General features: G+C 52.9%; 1 protein-coding gene across 1 annotated transcript; it reads right to left on the bottom strand.

The window, feature by feature from the left end:
* Positions 1–1,977: 1,977 nt before the first annotated feature.
* Positions 1,978–13,477, bottom strand: RASSF2 (Ras association domain family member 2). The gene is made up of 12 exons (XM_057402507.1): positions 12,897–13,477; positions 11,641–11,807; positions 8,526–8,608; positions 7,375–7,450; positions 7,084–7,235; positions 6,569–6,657; positions 5,020–5,171; positions 4,845–4,946; positions 4,621–4,672; positions 4,415–4,536; positions 3,371–3,468; positions 1,978–3,191 (listed from the first exon to the last, which is right to left on the bottom strand). The coding sequence occupies exons 3-12, from the start codon at positions 8,582–8,584 to the stop codon at positions 3,122–3,124; spliced, it is 972 nt and encodes a 323-aa protein (XP_057258490.1). The 5' UTR covers positions 8,585–8,608; positions 11,641–11,807; positions 12,897–13,477; the 3' UTR covers positions 1,978–3,121.
* Between the last annotated feature and the right edge of the window lie 4,465 nt (positions 13,478–17,942).

A 17,942-nucleotide genomic window follows, 5' to 3' on the forward strand; every position in this document is an offset into this window, starting at 1 on the left:
GCACAGGCAGGGACACAGAGCATGGGGCTGCTGCCTAAGGGTCGGGCCAGCCTGCAGCTCATAACCATGGAACCGTGGAATGGTTTGGGTTGGAAGGGAGCTTAACGCTCATCCAACTCCATCCCTACCTGGAGGAGCTTCTGCCTCAGAGCTCACCTCAGCCTCCCCTCGGGCAGGTTAAAGCCATTCCCCTTGTCGTGCCCCTACAGGCCCTTGTCCAAAGCCCCTCTCCCAACCCTCTAGGCGCTGAAGCTGCTCGAAGGTCTCCCCTTAAGGAGCCTTCTCTTCTCCAGGCTGATCCAGCCCAGCTTTCAACAATACAATTAATATAATTTATGTATTATTGCACATATTTACCATATTCTATATATTTAATGACTATGGAGAATGGGCGCTGTCAGCTTTGTGCCACCCAAACCAGGGGGAGTTCAGGTTGGAGATAAGGCAGAAGCTCTTCCCTGTGAGGGTGCTGAGGCGCTGGCACAGAGAAGCTGTGGCTGCCCCATCCCTGGCAGTGCTCAAGGCCAGGTTGGACACAGGGGCTTGGAGCAAGCTGCTCCAGTGGAAGGGGTCCCTGCCTGTGGCAGGGGTTGGAGCTGGATGAGCTTTAAGGTCCCTTCAACCCAAACCATTCCATGGTTCTGTGACTTCCCGATCTGCACCTTTGTTTTCCCACCCCTCTTCAATGCGCAGGAGCATCACGCTGTGATTCCCCCTACCCCGTCCCCCACCCTGCAGCACCCCCAGCCAGCAGCTCAGCAAACAGGCTCATTGTACCAAAGCTGCTGAGCCATCGAGGCCCCAAAACCATCCCCGAAATAGCAGGAGCTGTGTTGACAAAAGCCTTTTGAACAAGCAGAGCCCCCCTGGCCGCAGCTTCCCTGTGTCAGCGTTTCCCTTCCATGGCCCCTGCTAGAAGGTGCCAGGCCTGACCCCCCCCCCCCCCCTTTGGAATCCAGCACTTGGAAAACATAAAAATAGGGCTTCATCAATTAATTTGCCTCATTTTCTTCCTTGAGTCTCCAGTTAATGTGGTTCATTAGTAAGGAAGGCCTGGAGAAGCGTGCATCGCCTTCCAGCTGCTTGCAGCAGCATCGCCGCTTCTGAACCACCGCAAACCTGGGTAGCAAACTCTGTGCAATTTAAGATGTGAGGATTTGCTTTCCTTCCTGTTTTTCCCCCCTCTTTATTTCCTCTACAGCATCCAAACCTATGGATCACAACCCAGGGAAAAGCCTGTTGCTGAAGCAGGTGCCCCCATGGGCTGCTCTCCCCATCCCAACCTCCAGCTCCAGTGCGTGCCAAAACCCTCCACTTCCCCCCTTGCTGTCTACCCAATTCCTCCTCTTTTCATCCCTCAGCTGCATGCCAAGGAAGCTGCCCCTTACCGTGCACCCTGTGCCGCTCTTCCCGTCTGTGCCTGCTGAGCTCGACTCACTTTTCCCAATGGATAAAGCTTTGATAGGCGGAGCCAGCGTCACTCGAATCCCTCTCCTGCGCAGGGAGGGATAAATGGGCTTCAATGGGCTGGATAACGCTGGGGGGAAAGCAAAGAGTGGATGGGGATAACCTTGGGGATACAGAGCTCAGGCTCGAAGGGGCAAAAACCCCTTCATACATCAGCTATAAAGCCCTCAGTGTGTTTGAAACCAGGCTCAGAAACACAGAGGTGTTCTAGAGGTGAGTTTTACCTTATGGGAGAGAAATAGCCAGAGGATGGAGCTCACCAACCACGGTGCATGGGGCTAAATAGTCACTAATAGTCCCTAAACCCTACAACAGCCCAATATCCCCCCCCCAAATCCTCCAGCAATTTGGTTGTGGCTCTCCAAAAAGGGAGCATTTTCCCTTGGGAAACTCCATTGGGATTCAAGCATGTTTTGGTCTTCCCTTTCATGGCTCCTGGTCCCCATAGAGCCCATTTCAGTAGCACTTCTACCTGCAAAGTGCTTTAGTTTGAACAAACCAGGCTCTAACTCGGGAGGGGTTCATTCTGTATTAAGTTGCTTCATGTTTTGTGTCCTTCTTACCCAACCAAGCCATCCTTCACACACACAAAAAGCTTTTCTCGCTGTACAATACTTCCCTATCGACGTGTTCAAGGTGGAGAAGGTACCATTAAAATTAGACCCCAAACCTCGCAAAGATGCATTGCAAAAAACTCAAAAGGAGGGCGAAAGTCACGAGTTTTAGTTCACATCGAGGTATAAAATGGATATTGCTGGTTTAGCCCGGGAGGAAAGAGGTTTTTCCAGGTGTGATGGGGGTAACAAAGCCAGGCCTGGTCCCGGTGAGCCCAGGACAATGTGCTGCAAAACCCACGTAGAGAATAAACCCCTCTATTTCTGCCTCCCCTCCTGCTTTCCATACAGCATCCCTCGGGAGATGCTCCTCACCACCCGCCATTCCCCCGAGCATTATTTGGCATGTTACAGCTACCAGAGAGGTTTGACACCGTGGGTTGCTTTTTCTTCCCTAACATTAGTGCAAATTAGAAAGGAGCAGGATGGGGGTTAAGAGACCGGATGCAGGTTAAGGGAATGTGCTGGGAAAAAACCAGGATTTTACTCTTTTGCTGTAAATCCAACCCTCAGTCCCCAGGTTCGTTTTCGGCAGCAAAAGTGTTAAAATCCGCTCCATTTACAAAAGCTTCCTGTCACCTGCGAATTATTGCCATAGGAATGTGCTTTTTCAGGTGGGAAAAGAGGAATTATTTGTGCTCTTGCCACCAAGGGGTGGGTTCTAAGCAGGGAGCCCCACGCGGGCACCGTTGAAGCCAGGATCCTCCAACAGAGCCCAGAATTGCTTGTCCCCATCCTCAGTGGCTTCATCCTGCTCATGGATTTCCTCTTCCTTTCTTTTCTCCCTGTTATTTCCAGGGAGCTGAGGTTTTGGCTGCAGATGCCCAGAGCCTTGCTGGGAAAACTCCCATTTGGAGATGAGGAACCCCCCGAGGATGCTGCGCAGATGAAGGCACGGGAGGATGGGCTGGCTCAGAGCCGGAGCAATCCGGGAGGACACTGGGAGAGCTCCGGGAATGACACGGGGTTGGGATTTGGTACAGTGCATCCTGCAGGCAAACGGCTCTTGGTGCAATGCAACCTGGAGCTGGTGAAGCGCTTCACATCGCTGTCGGACCTTCGGATATCTCCTCCAGCCTTTGCTCAATCATCAGCCGAAGGATGGAGTACCTGGAGAGGCAAAGGCCAGGGAAAAGAGGATTTTTGCAGCATCAAGCCAAGAAAACCGTGGAATAATGCACGGATTAGGGATAAACAGCTGTGCAAATGAATGCTCAGCACCACAATAACCCCCCAACCATGTCCTTAACTCCCAGCATCTCCCCTTGATGTAACAGAGCCCGGCGTACTTGCGCATTAGCTTCTTCACTTCACGATCCTCCTCTTCCTCCAGCTTCTGGATGAAGCTTCTGAGAATGGGCATCTCGAATTTGATGTACTGAGCTACCTGGGTGGAGGAGGAACACCAAGCCAGGCCATGAAAAGGGCGATGCACCCACCCTTCAGCATCATCTGAATAATATATATCTGACACATAAATATGATACATATATAATTGAGATATATATATAAAATAAATCATCTCCCCTGATTTAACTGGGGAAATCAAGGACCCCCATTGCCTTTCGCAACAAACCCTAAATGAAACCACGTTTCCCTACGCAGCCGGCTAATTATAGGGGACAAAACACCCATAAACTTCATTTGCTTTACCCCCTGGCTGCAAGACTTGACTCCTTCTCCTGGCGAGCCCGTGCAAACAGCGCTCTTTAAGCACAAATACCCCCCAAAAGTGCTTCATTTCGCTCTGGTTTGAGGAGGAAGGTGGGAGGAAGCCGGCAGATGGCACAACCGAGCCATTCCCACCCCGCAGCGCGTTTCCCAGCAGGAAAGGTACGAATTATGCCCAAGGCTGTGCAGCTATTGCTGCTCTGTGCTCACATTTGGGGTGGTAAAACAGGCCTGCAGGCGTTTGCTCCTGGTTTAAAGCTGCTCTTTAGGCATAGGACAAGGTTTTTGCCATCAGATTTGGAGTTTTCACAGGGAAACGCAGGCTCAAAGCAGAGCAGAAGTGCCCGAAAAGCCTTTTAGAAGCACTGTATGGAAAGAGCGGGCAGCTAACAGCAATTTGTGGCTAATATTCATGGACTTTTTATTTAGGGAAGGTTGTGTATTCATTTCTATAGAAATAAATGGCTCCAGAAAGCTAAATCGAGCTTTGCTCTTAGTGAATAACATCTGAGACCTTGCTGGTTTCACAGCAAACCTAAGCAGGAGGTTGGAACTGGATGAGCTTTAAGCTCCCTTCCAACCCAAACCAGGCTGGGATACTACATCCACCCCCTATTCCAGCCCCAGCCGAATCCCAAGCCCATCCCGTGCGGCAAACTCACATCATAGGTGACTTCTTCCACTTGGTCCTTCTCCATAAGGAAGACCTTGGAGACCTGCTCGCAGGGGCCCTGAAGGATGCGGGCGATCAGGGGGTAATCACTGCCCCGCAGCTTCTGCTTCTCTGCAATGCCAAAAGCACCGATGGATGTCCCAGTGTGTGATGGGCCTTCGCCACGGATGCACCGGGCGGGTTTTGGACACTCACCTCCACTGGTGTGGACAATGTAGAGCGCAAACTCCTCCGCTGAGTTCTCAATCTGAATGGAGCCATAAATCACTGTTAAAGGGCTGCATTTCCACCCGGGGTTTCCCCAGCTTTAAAGAATATACCCCATTATTTCACTCTGCCCTTGCGTTTGGGTATCCACGGGATATAAATCCCCCCATGCAGAGCATCCCAGGAGCATCGGGGCAGGATACCTCAAGTACCTTGAACTTATTGAGCAGCAGCTTGAGGACCTGCGGGGTCGTCATGGTGCTGTTTATGCGGACGTTGGTGATGGAGCCGTAGGCCGGCGTGAACACGGACGTCTGTGGGATGCAAAGCCCATTTAAACCTTGGATTCCTCCCGCGGGGATCGGTGCTGGGGAGCGTGGGGCTCACCTTGTGGTTGTAGAAGTGCCCGTTGATGGAGAAGCGGTGCCGGCGGATGCGCCGCTGCTCGCTGGGGGTGCGGGCGCTGCCCCGGTGCCGGACCCCAACGTCGCTCCGCGTCCGCATCAGCTGCGGCGTCTCCTCCCCTTGTGATTTGGTGCCTGGAAAAGATGAGGTCGGTGGAGAGCCCTGAGGAGCCTTTCCCTGCTGGGAATCCCCCCATGGATGCACGTGTGGGACTGCGCAGCACAGATTTAACCCACCGGTTTAAACCATGGCAGCTACTGGTTTATTCTCTTACAGGAGACCATTAATTCCTAATGAACTGCTTAAGTCCAGGCTGCCACCTGGATAAAGCCTCTTGTCCCAGGGGCTGGAGCATCTTTACTTGCTTTTTCATTATCTAACTTCTGTATTTTTTCTCTTTTCCCTTAATGGGAACAGACAAACGAGGCCAGCGCCTCAGATCTCTGTGTGAAAACTGGCCTGGCTCCAGATTATTATAAACCAGCTCTTCATCCATTTTTAATGAACCACTGGGGCTCAAGCTTGGATGTTTTCATTCCAAGCATGTCTGCAGCAAGACAAATCTCTCCTCTCCAGATGCACACCACAGGCCACAGTGACGAAGCACTCAGGAGGAGCCGGGCACGCACGTTATGCACTGATTTGAACAGGCTTTTGGAGGAAGAAATGGGATAAAAGAGCTCTTTCTTATGCACTGGTGGAGGATTAACGTCATCGGGCTCAGATAGCTGCTGGGGTAGTTCTATGGCGCGACGCGGTGCGGGTATCACCAGGGCAAGCTTGAATTAAGAGGGGTGGGGGAATAAGTGTTGTGCATGGAGAGATCACAAAGAGAAAGGGGAAAAGCTGGAGGATGAAGAACGGGGCAAAGGGTTTCATGGGTCAATGAGTTTTGCACTTCCCAAGCTGGGAAGTGGATGAGCATCCCGGAGCTGGAAGGATCGGCTGGCTCTTCTGTGTCTGCAGGGTGTATTTCCATACAAATATCATCACCATCCCCCCAAAAAATCACTTTAGAAAAGCCAGGAACACCTGCAAAGTGCCCTGATTTAATGGGAAAAACGCATAAAGCCGGTTTCCCCAGTGGGAATTGCTGGTGAGGCACCTTGTGCTGCCTTGTGCTCCAAACAAGGGGTTAACGAAGCGCCAGTGGATGGGCTCTTCCCCCTCCATACAGAGGAGAAACCAGGGAGGGGAAAACACTTGGCAGCAGTGTTGACTTCCCCATGGCAACGGAACTTCCCAACAGCCCTATTCTTCTTCCCTAAAAGCAGAGCCTCCGGGAAGGGGAAGTGCCGACATCCTTTTCCCCATGATCCCACGAGGCTTTTTGCTCCATCCCCCTATTTCTTCCCAAGCTCCTCTTCACCGCATCCCTTCCCTGAGCAAAATCCCTTTGGAAGGAACCTGGGGGACAACGGGGACACGATTGCTGGAGAAGACAAATCCCTGTTTTCTCCAATGAAACTGGAGCATAAAGCAGCTGCTCCCAATTCCCAGCCAAATCCATCCGGATCCGTGCCCGGCTCACCTGCACAGCTCCGGGGAGCATCTGTGTTTGGCACAGCCTCTGCATCTGTGACCTGGATGTCTGGCAAGGTGCTGGGCTTCAGCACGGACCTGGCAATGGATGATGATGGATGTCCTGTTAGCAAAGAGCTGCAGCAGGAATGAGAACCGGGATAAATTCCCCTTTGAGCCCCCATGCTGCTGTTTCCAGGATGGAAGCAGCCTGTTCTCCCTCGGATTTGGCAGATAACCATCCCTTAGGGTTGCAGCACAAGCTAGTTATCCCAGATAGTCATCCTGTCATCCAAATTTGGATCCCAAATAGTCATCCAGTTAAGTCCCAAATCCCATCCTGTTCTGCTCCCAAAAACCCCTTTGGAAGCTCTTATCCCAACTGCTCTTCCCAGGAAGGGATGCTGAAGGCCGAAAGTGCCTTTTTTGCAAGCTCCAGCACCCAACCTGCACAAGCAAAGCTGAACCTCCCCCTTTTCCCCTCTTTTTTCCCCTGATTCCATGATTCTTCTCCCCCCCGCTCACCCGTGCGCTCCCAGGTTGCATCCCGAGTGCCAGGAGGAAGAGGAGGGCGGCGGGCGGATGCGCTGGTTGTCATCCTGCATCTGCAGGCGGATGGGTCGCCGCAAGCCCCAGGAGATGTTCAGCAGCCCCTCCACGATGAGTTCTCCTTCCTCCTGCACGAGAGACGGGCAGCTCAGGCTCCGAGATACAAGCAGCAAGGAATAGTGCCAAGAAATGATGCTTTTAGTGGGAATCCAACCCAATTCCGTTGGGGTTTGGCTGCTGGGTGCCTGCCCCAAGGGGGTTTCTTACCTCCCGGTGCCGCAGCTGCAAGTTTTGTCCTTCATAGTAGATGTTGTACGTCTTCAAGTGTAAAAGCAGCTCATTTCTGGGAGGAAAAATGGGGAAGAGGCTGAGAAAAGATATGGAGGAGCAAGGGGGGGCATTGGAAGCACCGCGCGGTACCCCTGAATTGTGGGAATGTGGGAGAAAGCAGGAACTGCTCCCAGTGTCAGTCTGGGTGATGAAGCCGCATCACTGCTGGGGGAGCCAAACCAGCTTCATCTGAGGCAAATCTGGGTCTTTTGCTGCCTTTAGATATCCCTTGGTGGGGGTATCCACTGCGGGGTCAACCCTTAGAGGGAGAAGCTCCCTGCAACCATAAACCTTGGAAAAAGGCACAAGGAAACCTGTCAGACCTTGTGGGATGCGGTCACAAGGCTGGAAAAAGCAGTGTATTTTGGGAGCATCCAAGCCCTTGGGTCATGCTGGAGTCACAAGTTATCATAGGCGAGTTCATCACATCAGCTCCTCGCTCCAGAGCCTGACCTTGGGCTCGGATGAAGCCTCACCCTTGCTCCAGTTGCAAATGAATAATGAACATTAAAAATAATCATTAAGGATAACCCATTCCCAGCTCGGAATCCCGGGAAGCGATGCCCCTGGTGCTCCATCACAAAGCTGTCCCTAACTCAGCTGGGTGGCTTGAGGATGCTCAGCACCAGCAGACCGGTATAAAGAAGCACAAAGCACAGGGATTTGGGGTTTGGAGGAAGTAAAAAGAGGGGGGGGGAAATAGCACAAAGCTGCTTTATCTCCCCAAAAAATCCTCTTTGGAACTTGGGAAGCATTTTAGTCCTCTCCCAAAGAATGAAAGAGCAATTCCTAATAGGGACTTTTAGAGCAAAACCTCTATTTCATGAACTCCATGAATTTCATGGACTATAGAAGCATTTGGCCATGCTCCTAAGGAAAAAAAACATCTCCAACTCCCATCAACAACCCCATTGTTTTAAAGGAAATCGCCAATTTTTGCCCCAAAACGGCTTTTCCAATCCAAATCAAGTTAAACCCCGGGGTCTCTCCACTCCTCCCAGCTCAAATCCCCCTCCCAGACATTGCAGTTCACTTCCCATCTCCCGGCACTGACTATTCCCATGTTCCAGCCCTGCCGAGGATCTTACTTGGAGATGTACTTGTCTTTCCCGCAGGGAACCGGGTACTCGCAGCCTCCGTAATCCATCCTCCCGCTCTGCTTTCATGGGAGCTGAATTGCAAAGAGGGAGGAGAGAAAAGCACCGGCGTGAACCGCCCCGACAGCGCATCCCTGATGCGCGCCCATGCGGATGGGAGCAAAGGGATAAAGGGCCCGGGATGTGGGATTGCTCCTGGGAAACAGGCTCCGGCGGATGCAGCCGCTTGGGGGGGGGAAGTTTGATGTGGCTCCTGTGGGAAAACTGATGGGAATGAGGGAGGGGAAATCAGATAAGGGGAGAGGTGGTGCAAAGTCACTGAATATTTAATACCGGCGGGGATACGCTTACGCTGGCATTTGCATTTGGAGCATCCACAGATGCCTCCCGGCAATGCCAGACCTGGAAGCGGGAGGTTGGCAGTGGGATTTGTCCCTTTTCTGCCTTTATTTCACTCAGGTTCTGCTTCAAAGCTTTGGATAAGGAAGCTGGATCCGACTGGATCAGCAGCTGCATCCTACCGGATCAGCAGGCACAAGGGCTGGTTCCGTCACCTTGGTTTTAACAATGCTGTTCCCTCCAGGGCCAAAACATCCTGGTTTCTCTTCTATAAACTCTTGGAACCCCCCTCCCAAAATCCCACCTTGGGACCGGCCCCGGGTTGGAGCATGAGGGTGATTGTGGATGCTCCAAAGTGGGATTAAAACGAGATTCCATGTGAAAGCCTCAGGGGCGCTCGCAGGCTTTGGGAATAAGGCACTGGAGAGACTTGGAAGTGCAACATCAGGGCTGGTTCTGAGCGATGAGAAAGGGCATCTCAGGCCGTGCTTTTCCTTGGGTGTTTGTGGGAACTCCTACGGACGGGCTTTCATCTTCCCAGGGTCTCTTCCCTCATCCCAAAAGGAGAAACCAAGGCGAGGGAAGAGCATTTGTTGTTGTTTTCTCCCCCCTCCCTCCTCACCACGCGCTTCCTCCCTATCCCCCGGGAAACAAGCCTGTTTTCCTGCCAACCCCATCCCACAGTGACATCCAGGAGGATAAATGACTCAAGCAAGGCCGTGCGCTAAAACCTGTGTCCAAGGAGGGACCTGCCCCATAACCTCAACCCAACGGTGATTCCTGCTTCGTGCCCCGCGCTTTGGGATGCTTCCCAGCACATGGATTCTAGGGAATAGCAGCGCTGCTGTGTGTCACCGTGGAGGAGGTGGCAAAAGCAAAGCTGGTGTCTGAGCGGGCAGAAGGAGGCAGGGGAAGGGCAGGAAATGGGCCCAGCCCCGGGGAGGGAAAGCAGAAGAGAAACCCGGAGCCTAAATAAACCCACGCGGAAAAGCTGACGAGGCTTTGGGTTTCCTGAGGAGCCGGGGGAGCATCCCACATGGCAAAGCGGCACCGACCTCCTCCTGCGCCGCATCCATCCATTGAGCATCCATGGGATCAACCAGGTTGGAAAAGAGCTTGGAGCTCATCAAATCCAACCCTTCCCCAGCACTGCCGAGGCCACCACTGACCCCTTGTTAGAGCCTTCTCCATCTGAACCCCCCAGGTCCCTCAGCCCTTCCCCATCACATTTGTGCTCCAGGCCCTGCTCCAGCTCCGTTCCCTTCTCCGGCCCCACTCCAGCACCTCAATGTAGTGAGGGGCAAGGAATAACCCCAATAACAACCCTCAGCAATGGGGACTTGGAGCCAGTTTTGGGGTGGGTGTTGCAGGGACCTGAACCTGGGGGTTACCTGATGGGAGGTACGGGAACAGCAGAAACGAGCATCTGGCTTGTGGGTGCCCCTGAAAGCGGATGGAGCAGCTCTGGGGAAGTCCCCATTGAGGCCCTGCTGCACCAAGGGAGGGGAAATGAGACACGGGCTGCCTGGCACATGCAAAATGGGGCCAAAAATACCCAAATGGGTGAAAACCGCCCCCCTCCAGCAGCACAGCCTTTGGGACTGCAGGGGGGGGGTCACCCCATGGCACCGTGGTGATACAAAGGGGTGAAGCCAAAGCCTTGGTCCCCTCTAAAGGGATGATGGGATGAATCCAGCTGGGAAAACACACTCCCGTTGGGCTGAAGGGGAGCCCCAAAGGCAGGTTCATTGCTCTGCGTTGAGGAGCCTGGTTTCCTGTTTACCACCACCTTCACTCCGTCACCACATCCCCTTCTGAGCAGCAAGAAAGGGGCAAATTCTTCCTTATTTGGGTCCTGAGAACATCGGCCTGGGTGTGGAAGGGGTTGGGGATCCCCGGGCAGATCCCAGTCACTGCCGTGCCCCCGATGGGCTACTGAAAAGGCTGGGAAAAGCCAACATAAAAGGGCTGGAACCATGGGATTTGCTCAGCCCATTGCTCAACCTCCGCTGCTCGGCGCTGTCTTCACTTCCTGCCTCAGTTTCCCCACCCCGAGCTGATGCATTCCCTCCATTGCTGCCTCCCAAAGAGCCTTTAAACCCCATCAGATCCAATCTCTCCTCCCTGTGCACGTGGCAGCAGGGTTTCAGCCCTCTCTGCCCTCCAACACGAGGCAATGGCTGCTCCCACAGGAGCTTTTTAGGCCTGATGGGCCCCAGGCTCATTCCCCTCCCTAAAAGCAACCTTCCCAAGGCCCTTCCCCATATCCATACAGCTCCAGAGGGAGCTTGGCCATGCTTAAGGCACCTTGCATGGAACAGGGACGAGAGCTCACTTATATGAGCTCTGGGGAGATGCACAACCCAAACCCTACCAAAAGTATAGGAAAACCAACCCCAAACACTGTGTTTTCAGCAGGAAAAGGGCACCATTCCCTGTTCCTACAAAGAAAGGAGCAATTTTCAGGGGTGTTTTGCTTTCCTGGCCCCTTCCCGATGCTTTGCCAGCATCCCCACTGCCTCTTTGGCATCTCCCTGCTCCCCCCCGGCCATGCAAGGGATTGTGGGAATATCCCGCTGCCGGGGGAGGCCGCGATGCTCCCCCTGCACAACCCCTGGTGCTTTCCTGCATCCCGGGTGGCTTTTAACCAGCCCAGTGGTGCCTGGACCCCAACGCACGCGGCAGCAAAGCATCACCCGGAGGCAACGATTCCCCCCTTGGAACACTGAGCCCCTGCATGGGATGTGGAACAACCGAGCGCTCTCACCCCGTCCTACCAGATCCTTCGGCTCCACAGATGCTCCCGCAACCTGACGCTGCCGCGGCTCCGGCCCAAGGCGTTACTTTGAAGCTGGAATTCCGTCCGGCATCCCTAGGCGCCAAGGTGCAGCAGCTCCATTGTTTTCCACTCCACTATTGTTCTCCAGCCCCGTCCTGCACGGGGAACAGCGGGGCAGCGGTGAGGGGTGGCAGAGCCACCGGTGGGTGATGCTACGGGGGGTGTCACCTCGCTTGGGGACCAGCAAAGGGGCCCATTGGCCACACTCAGCAGGTTGGACCCCCTTGGGAAGCGTTGGTGGCCACCAGCGGCTTGCTGTGGGCTATGAGAAGGGAGCTGGCGGCTCCCATCCCGGTGTGGTGGGAACTGGGCTGCTCGGGGGTCCCTGCGGGACCCCGGTGATGCCCACGGGGGTCGGTGGGTGCAGAAGGGACCGGATGCCCCCCTCTTCCTGCCCCGGGGGGAGGCGCAGCGGCTTTCGCCTGCTACCGGCTGCGGACAGGGCTCGGGGCAGGTCCGGCTCAGCACAGCCGGGGACAGGGACAGGGACGGGGATGGGAACGGGGATAGGGATGGGGATGGGGATCCCCCGCCCGCACTCACCCAGTGCCGGTCCCGCTCCGCAGCCGGTGCCCGCATGGGGCCGCCCCTCGGCGGGTGGGGCCGGGCCGGGGCGGGGCTGCGGGATCCCGGGTCCCCCCTCCCGGCTCATCCCGGCAGCGCCGTCCCCAAGGACCCCAGAGGATGCCCCCGGACCGGGTCCTTCTTCCCCCCGCCCGAGCTTGGACTGGGGTCCCAAAGGATGCTCCAGCCCTGACCCCTCCGGTTCCGGCTCCGGGTTCGGGTTCGTACAGGACGCGCTGCTGCTGGCACCGAGGACCAGGACCGCAACGGATGCCACGTCCCCAGTGCCAGGACAGGGGTCCCAAAGTACGCCCCATCCCATGCATCCAGGTTGGAAACGCTCTTACTGTCAGCCCGAGCTCTGCACAGACTCCCAGAGGGAGCCTGTTGGGCTGCATCGCGTTGACTGAAGGGGTTATTCCTGCCTTCTAACTCCCCAAACCCTGTGATATTCCATGCTGGAGCCACGCGAGCATCACGCTTTGATGCTGCTGTTGCCTTTGGGATGGTGCAATGGGGCCGTGGCCCTGGGGTCCCATCCGGATCCAAACCCACCCCCGAGAAGAAGACTGAGGAGGAAATAAATTGAAACAAATCCATTCAGATTCGCTTGGATCTACCTGGATCTCAACCCTGGCGCAGGTCGGGATCACGGTTACCTCCGGAACGGTGCCTGGGCTCCATCCTCCGCTCCCAGCCTGCGGGCCCCATCCTGCCCCTCCGCAGGGAAGAGTTTTGGGGATTAAGGAGGACTGCGGCTGCGTCCCTCCTCCTTTGTCTGCCCCTGACCTTTCCCAGCGCTTTGGGGCCGCTCCAGCTTTTTTGTTTTTCTCCTTTTTAAGGAATTTGCCTCGAAACAGCCCACACGAAGGGAAAAAAAACCCTCCAAATGCATAAAACAAAGGAAGGATCCAAGCAGCTGCTGGGGTAAAACAAGCAGCTCCTTATACCCACGGCTTGCAGCCAGCCCTTTCTGCTTGCTTCTCCGTGGTTTGGGGTGATTTGGATGTAAAGGAGGGGTGCAGGAGGAGCCATCTGGCTTGGGAAAAGCCTGACTCGGCAAAAGCCGGGATGAGGGTTGGATTTGTATTCCAGCAGCATCTTCCGAGGGCTGGCGGAGCTCAGAGGCCCTTTGTCATGGGAAGAGCCTGGCCCTGCCGCACAATGGAGCAGCGCCAGCCCCAAAACCCTGGGATTTAGCCCCAAAGAAGAGGGAAAGCTTCTGCCTCCCACCCCCAGCTTGTGCAGGAGGAAAAGGGGAAGCAAGAAATCGAGGGTTTTGCTGTGGGGATTTGGGGTTAAACCCTGAGGTTTTGTGACATCCTGCTCATTGCTTTCAATGCACATGGGGTGGGGCGGGAAGGATCAGCCTGGATGGAGGCGTTTGTGTCCCAAAGCAAAGGGATTTGAGCCACTCCTGCCCTATGAGGACCCCCTGCAATGAGGGGACAGAGGCTGCCAGCTCCTCCTTACCCACCCAGTGTGAGGATAAGGAACCCAAGAGGAACCAAATCCTCTCCAGGAGGAGACCAGAGCTGAGCATCCCTGCCAGGCTTGGGGAAAGGATGCAAAAGGATGCTCCAGCAGCAGAGCCCGTGCTCAGCTGCACAGGGATGCCACAGCCCCTGTATCACTGCTTAAATCAGCGTTTCTGCGCTCCACACCACACAGGGAACACGGTCAATGCCTTTTAAACCATCAGCTCCAATGGATTTACTTCTATTTCCATTCCCAAAGCTGGGTCTGGAGGTCAAGGACCTCAATCGGGCCCAAGCACAAAGCACCAGCCCCAAAGTTCTCCAAAATCCAACTGTTTCCCCCCTGACTGAGCAAGCATCCAAACTCCCCCCCTCCCACCCCCTGGCAGCTTCCCATTAGTGCAGCTTTAAGACCCCCAAGGTAATTGTCAGTAAATACCAAACAATATTCCATGTGGATACACATCGGGAGCATCTGGGAGCTGTTACACAGCCTCCAGGAAGCAGATGGGAAGAGAGCTGGCTCCTGAAGAGGCCTTTGCTTGTACCGGGTCCATGTTTCTTGGAGTCACGGTGCCTGTCTCCAGCTGAGGATGTTTCAGTCATTCAGGTTCTGAGCTGCTGCTTGGGATAAAGCCCTTCTCAGTGCGTTGATGCAGCTGATGCTGGATGTTGATCCAGGCAAGATGTAAGGCGAAGGCAGAGTCGTTGCCAGAGCTCTGACCCAGTAGCCCAAAGGATTAACCAGGATTAAGAGCAAAGTGGTTCTGAGCACGGATCCAAAGCCAGGCCAGCTCAGGCATCATCAGGAAGCCCTGGTGCTGGTGAACCAGCTGCTCCTTTGGCTTTGATCCCAGCTCCACTTTCACCCACCAACTGCTGCGGATTTAGGTGAGTTTTGGCCATTTTTCCTCCCATCCAACTTGGACAAAGCAGGGTATGGAGGGCACAGCAGCAGCTCCATGGGGATGCATCTCGGCTGGAAGAGGGGATGCACCAAAAAGAGGAGCTGCAGACCAAAGGAACCCAAGGAATTGAGTGTGTCTTCATGGGATAAGCTTTGTGCTGAGAGCCAGAAGGGTCAGGAGAGTGCCTGGGGGCTGCTTGGTCTTCACATCACCTGGATTCCCAACGGGAATGTGAAGGGGATGTTTGAAAGGAAGGGTACCACCACGCCACCACGTTGCATCTATGCCCGCGTTTATTTATACTGAACAGCTTTAAAAATACAGAATAAAATAGCTTTATCTACTATTATTCACAACATCTGGTCCAAATATTACATTTTTAAATATTTAGTTGTTTAATGAAGCAATGTTAGAAAAAAAAAAAGATGAAATAATAATAATAAAAAAACCCTCCATAAAAGAATTACACATCTCAGAAAACAAAAAAATAAACCCAAAAAGGAAAAAAAAACAAACCCCTCTTCTTGCTGTTTAACAAAACCCAAGTGTTTTACAGCCCAAGTCAGTCACGAAGTCATGGGAAACAGAAAAGGAACCTATTTATCCCCACTGCCTAAGAACAGTCAATAGTTTGTTAAGCCAAAGGTTGTTAGAAAGAGACAAAGTAGAAGAATTTGGACTGGCAGCAAGATGATGGAGTCAGTGCCAGATAGCACACAAGGCAATCCTAACTATTACCTCTCCTAGCAATAGGTACGGCTGACAACACACAGTCACAGTCAAACTGGAACGAGACAGGAAGATTCTGGATGGCTCTGAACACGGATCCCCAGTACTTCAAAGCAGCCCAGCACGAAGCTGTCCAGACCCATGGGCAGAAGCAAAACACTGGCAAAGTCGTGGCCTCCTCCAATAGTGCAATGACCCGTCGGAGCTGTATGGATGTGTGAGCACAGAGGACCGGTCATCCCATGGCCCAAAGGCCGGGAGCCGGAAGAAATCCTAAGAAAGATGCACCAAGAGGGATGTTTTCTGCCAAAACGAGTGACCCGCTGCTCCCCACCCCCTTAAAACAACAGCAAAGAGGGAAAATGAAGTCGCTTTTGGTTTCAGAAGGCCACGGGAAAGGAACACCATAGGTTGTGCTGGTCTGGCACACTCGCGTTTCTACACGGAGACACAAATGCAAGCAAGCACAGGTCGGTTTAGACTGCATCCGAGCATCCAATGGCTCATTCAAGCCATTAGAAGCTGGCTATTAAACCACGTGTGCCTGGAGTGCTGTTTGTACCACAAATGATGCCCTTTCCAATACCTTTTACGTAGGATGCAATGCTCTGAACATGCTCCTTGTGGAATAAGCAGGACCGAGGATTTCAGTTCGCAAGCGCCAATCTGCATCGGGAGTACCAAGATCTCAGTAGGGAGATGAACAAGAAAAGAAACCCTTTCGTTTTTTTTTTGGTAGGAACAGAAAAATGGGTAAATAAAGTATACACAACTACTATAGATTCGTCAATGAAGAAATTCTACCATCACATGACATTGTCATGACAATCATACCACTCCCTCCCAGGACCACGGCGCTCGTGATCCTGAGTGGAAATGTTATCTTTAATATATGGAAATAAAATACTGCAATATTCATGTACAAACCAAGTTGCCATATTGAAAGTCAGTATTAAAAAGGCAGAAAAGCAAATTCTGGGCTTAAGGTTTGAACTTTTAAGGAGCGAGGGATCCGATTTCAGTCCCTCGGCCAAAGCACTCTAATATGACAACATGAAGTCATAGCTCTTGGCTATGAAACCTCGGTTTCCAGAGGTATAATTTGCAAGTCTTGACTTTAGAAAACGTGTTTGAACATTAGCAAGAATCCTCAATTTAACCTAAACAAAAGAATACAAGAGAATATCAATTACAAAAGTCCCAAGTTTTGTTGTTTTGCATACATTGATACCATCTTTGATATGACAAAATGAGATTTCTACCATGAATATTTGCCCTTCTCTCTTCAAATGTTTGCTTGAAACATCCCATCGCCTCTTATCTCAACCTCTCAGGTGCCACCTTCCTCGGGTGGTTTTTAGTTCAGCCTGAAAGGCAGTAACACAGCAAGGAAAAACACAGCACAGCATTTACAGTGGGGTTTCTATAGCCACCCTCACACAGCAAAGCCTGGATGGAACCCACCAACATGATGCACTTAAATGCTTTTTATCACTGCAAGTTCATCCTCTGCAAACCATCCGGCAGCACCAGGGTGGTCCACAGCAGCCAGCCTGGAAAAGTGGACCTGGAAGGAGGATTTAAGGTCCACGATGGCAAAACCCACATGGCAATATAGAGGTATTTCCCTCACAAAGCAATGCATCTGCTTCGACTGGCAACTCTGGGATGGATTCAGGTGCACCAGAAAGGGGGGTTTCTCTTTCCACCCTTTGCTCCCCAAAGCACAGCCCAGTGCAGCAAGCTGCATGGTCAAGGTACTGCCAGTGACTCCATCCTAACCCTTCACTACACATCACAGGTGCTTCAGCAGATCTTCACAAACCTGAGGCTCCTCTTTAACCATTCATGTTCATAATAACGTGGAGAGAGTTGTTACAGACACAAATCTGGTTACAAAAATGACTGCTAACTACAACTACTTGCTTTAGTGTTATCAAGGTCAGTGGCTAGAACAAAGACGCTGGCTAAATGCTACTGCACTTCCCTCAGCCAGGCAACAGGATCAGCATGGACCCAAAGTCACATCAGCAACAGGACCCAAAGTCACAAAAGGAACTAAATCCAACAGTTAACAGTAACTGGACTTGATCTATTCGGATGGTCTTTCCTCTGCTGCAAGACAGGAGCGTTCTGCTCCAAGGAGGAAGAACAAGTATCCTTGGGTTCGTTGCACTGTAATTGTCACTTCTCACTACAAAAGGTTGCCTGAAGTATGGTGAAAGCTGTATTCAAGGCCAGGTTGGACTGGGCTTGAAGCAACCTGGTCTAGTGGAAGGTTCCCATGGCACAGGGCTGGAACTGGATGGTCTGATGTTGCTTTCCAACCCAACCCATTCCATATGATAGCAATGCAGAACACGCACAGCCCAAGGTGAGAGAAGAGCAATGCCACTTCTCATCACCTCGTCTCTCGACTGCATCAGCATTCCAGCTATCAACAGGATTTGGGGGGAGAAGCCAGCAAAGCCCCATGGCGCTCTGTGCCCAGTGCCATGGCTGGACTTGACATTCCAATAGAGCTGAGGTGGCACTGTTTAAATGAAACAAA

This window comes from Pezoporus wallicus, unplaced genomic scaffold (assembly GCF_028554395.1).
Source record: "Pezoporus wallicus isolate ANWC-B61680 ecotype Strahan unplaced genomic scaffold, APGP_CSIRO_Pwel_v1 contig_2348, whole genome shotgun sequence".
Taxonomy (NCBI): Eukaryota; Metazoa; Chordata; class Aves; order Psittaciformes; family Psittacidae; genus Pezoporus; species Pezoporus wallicus.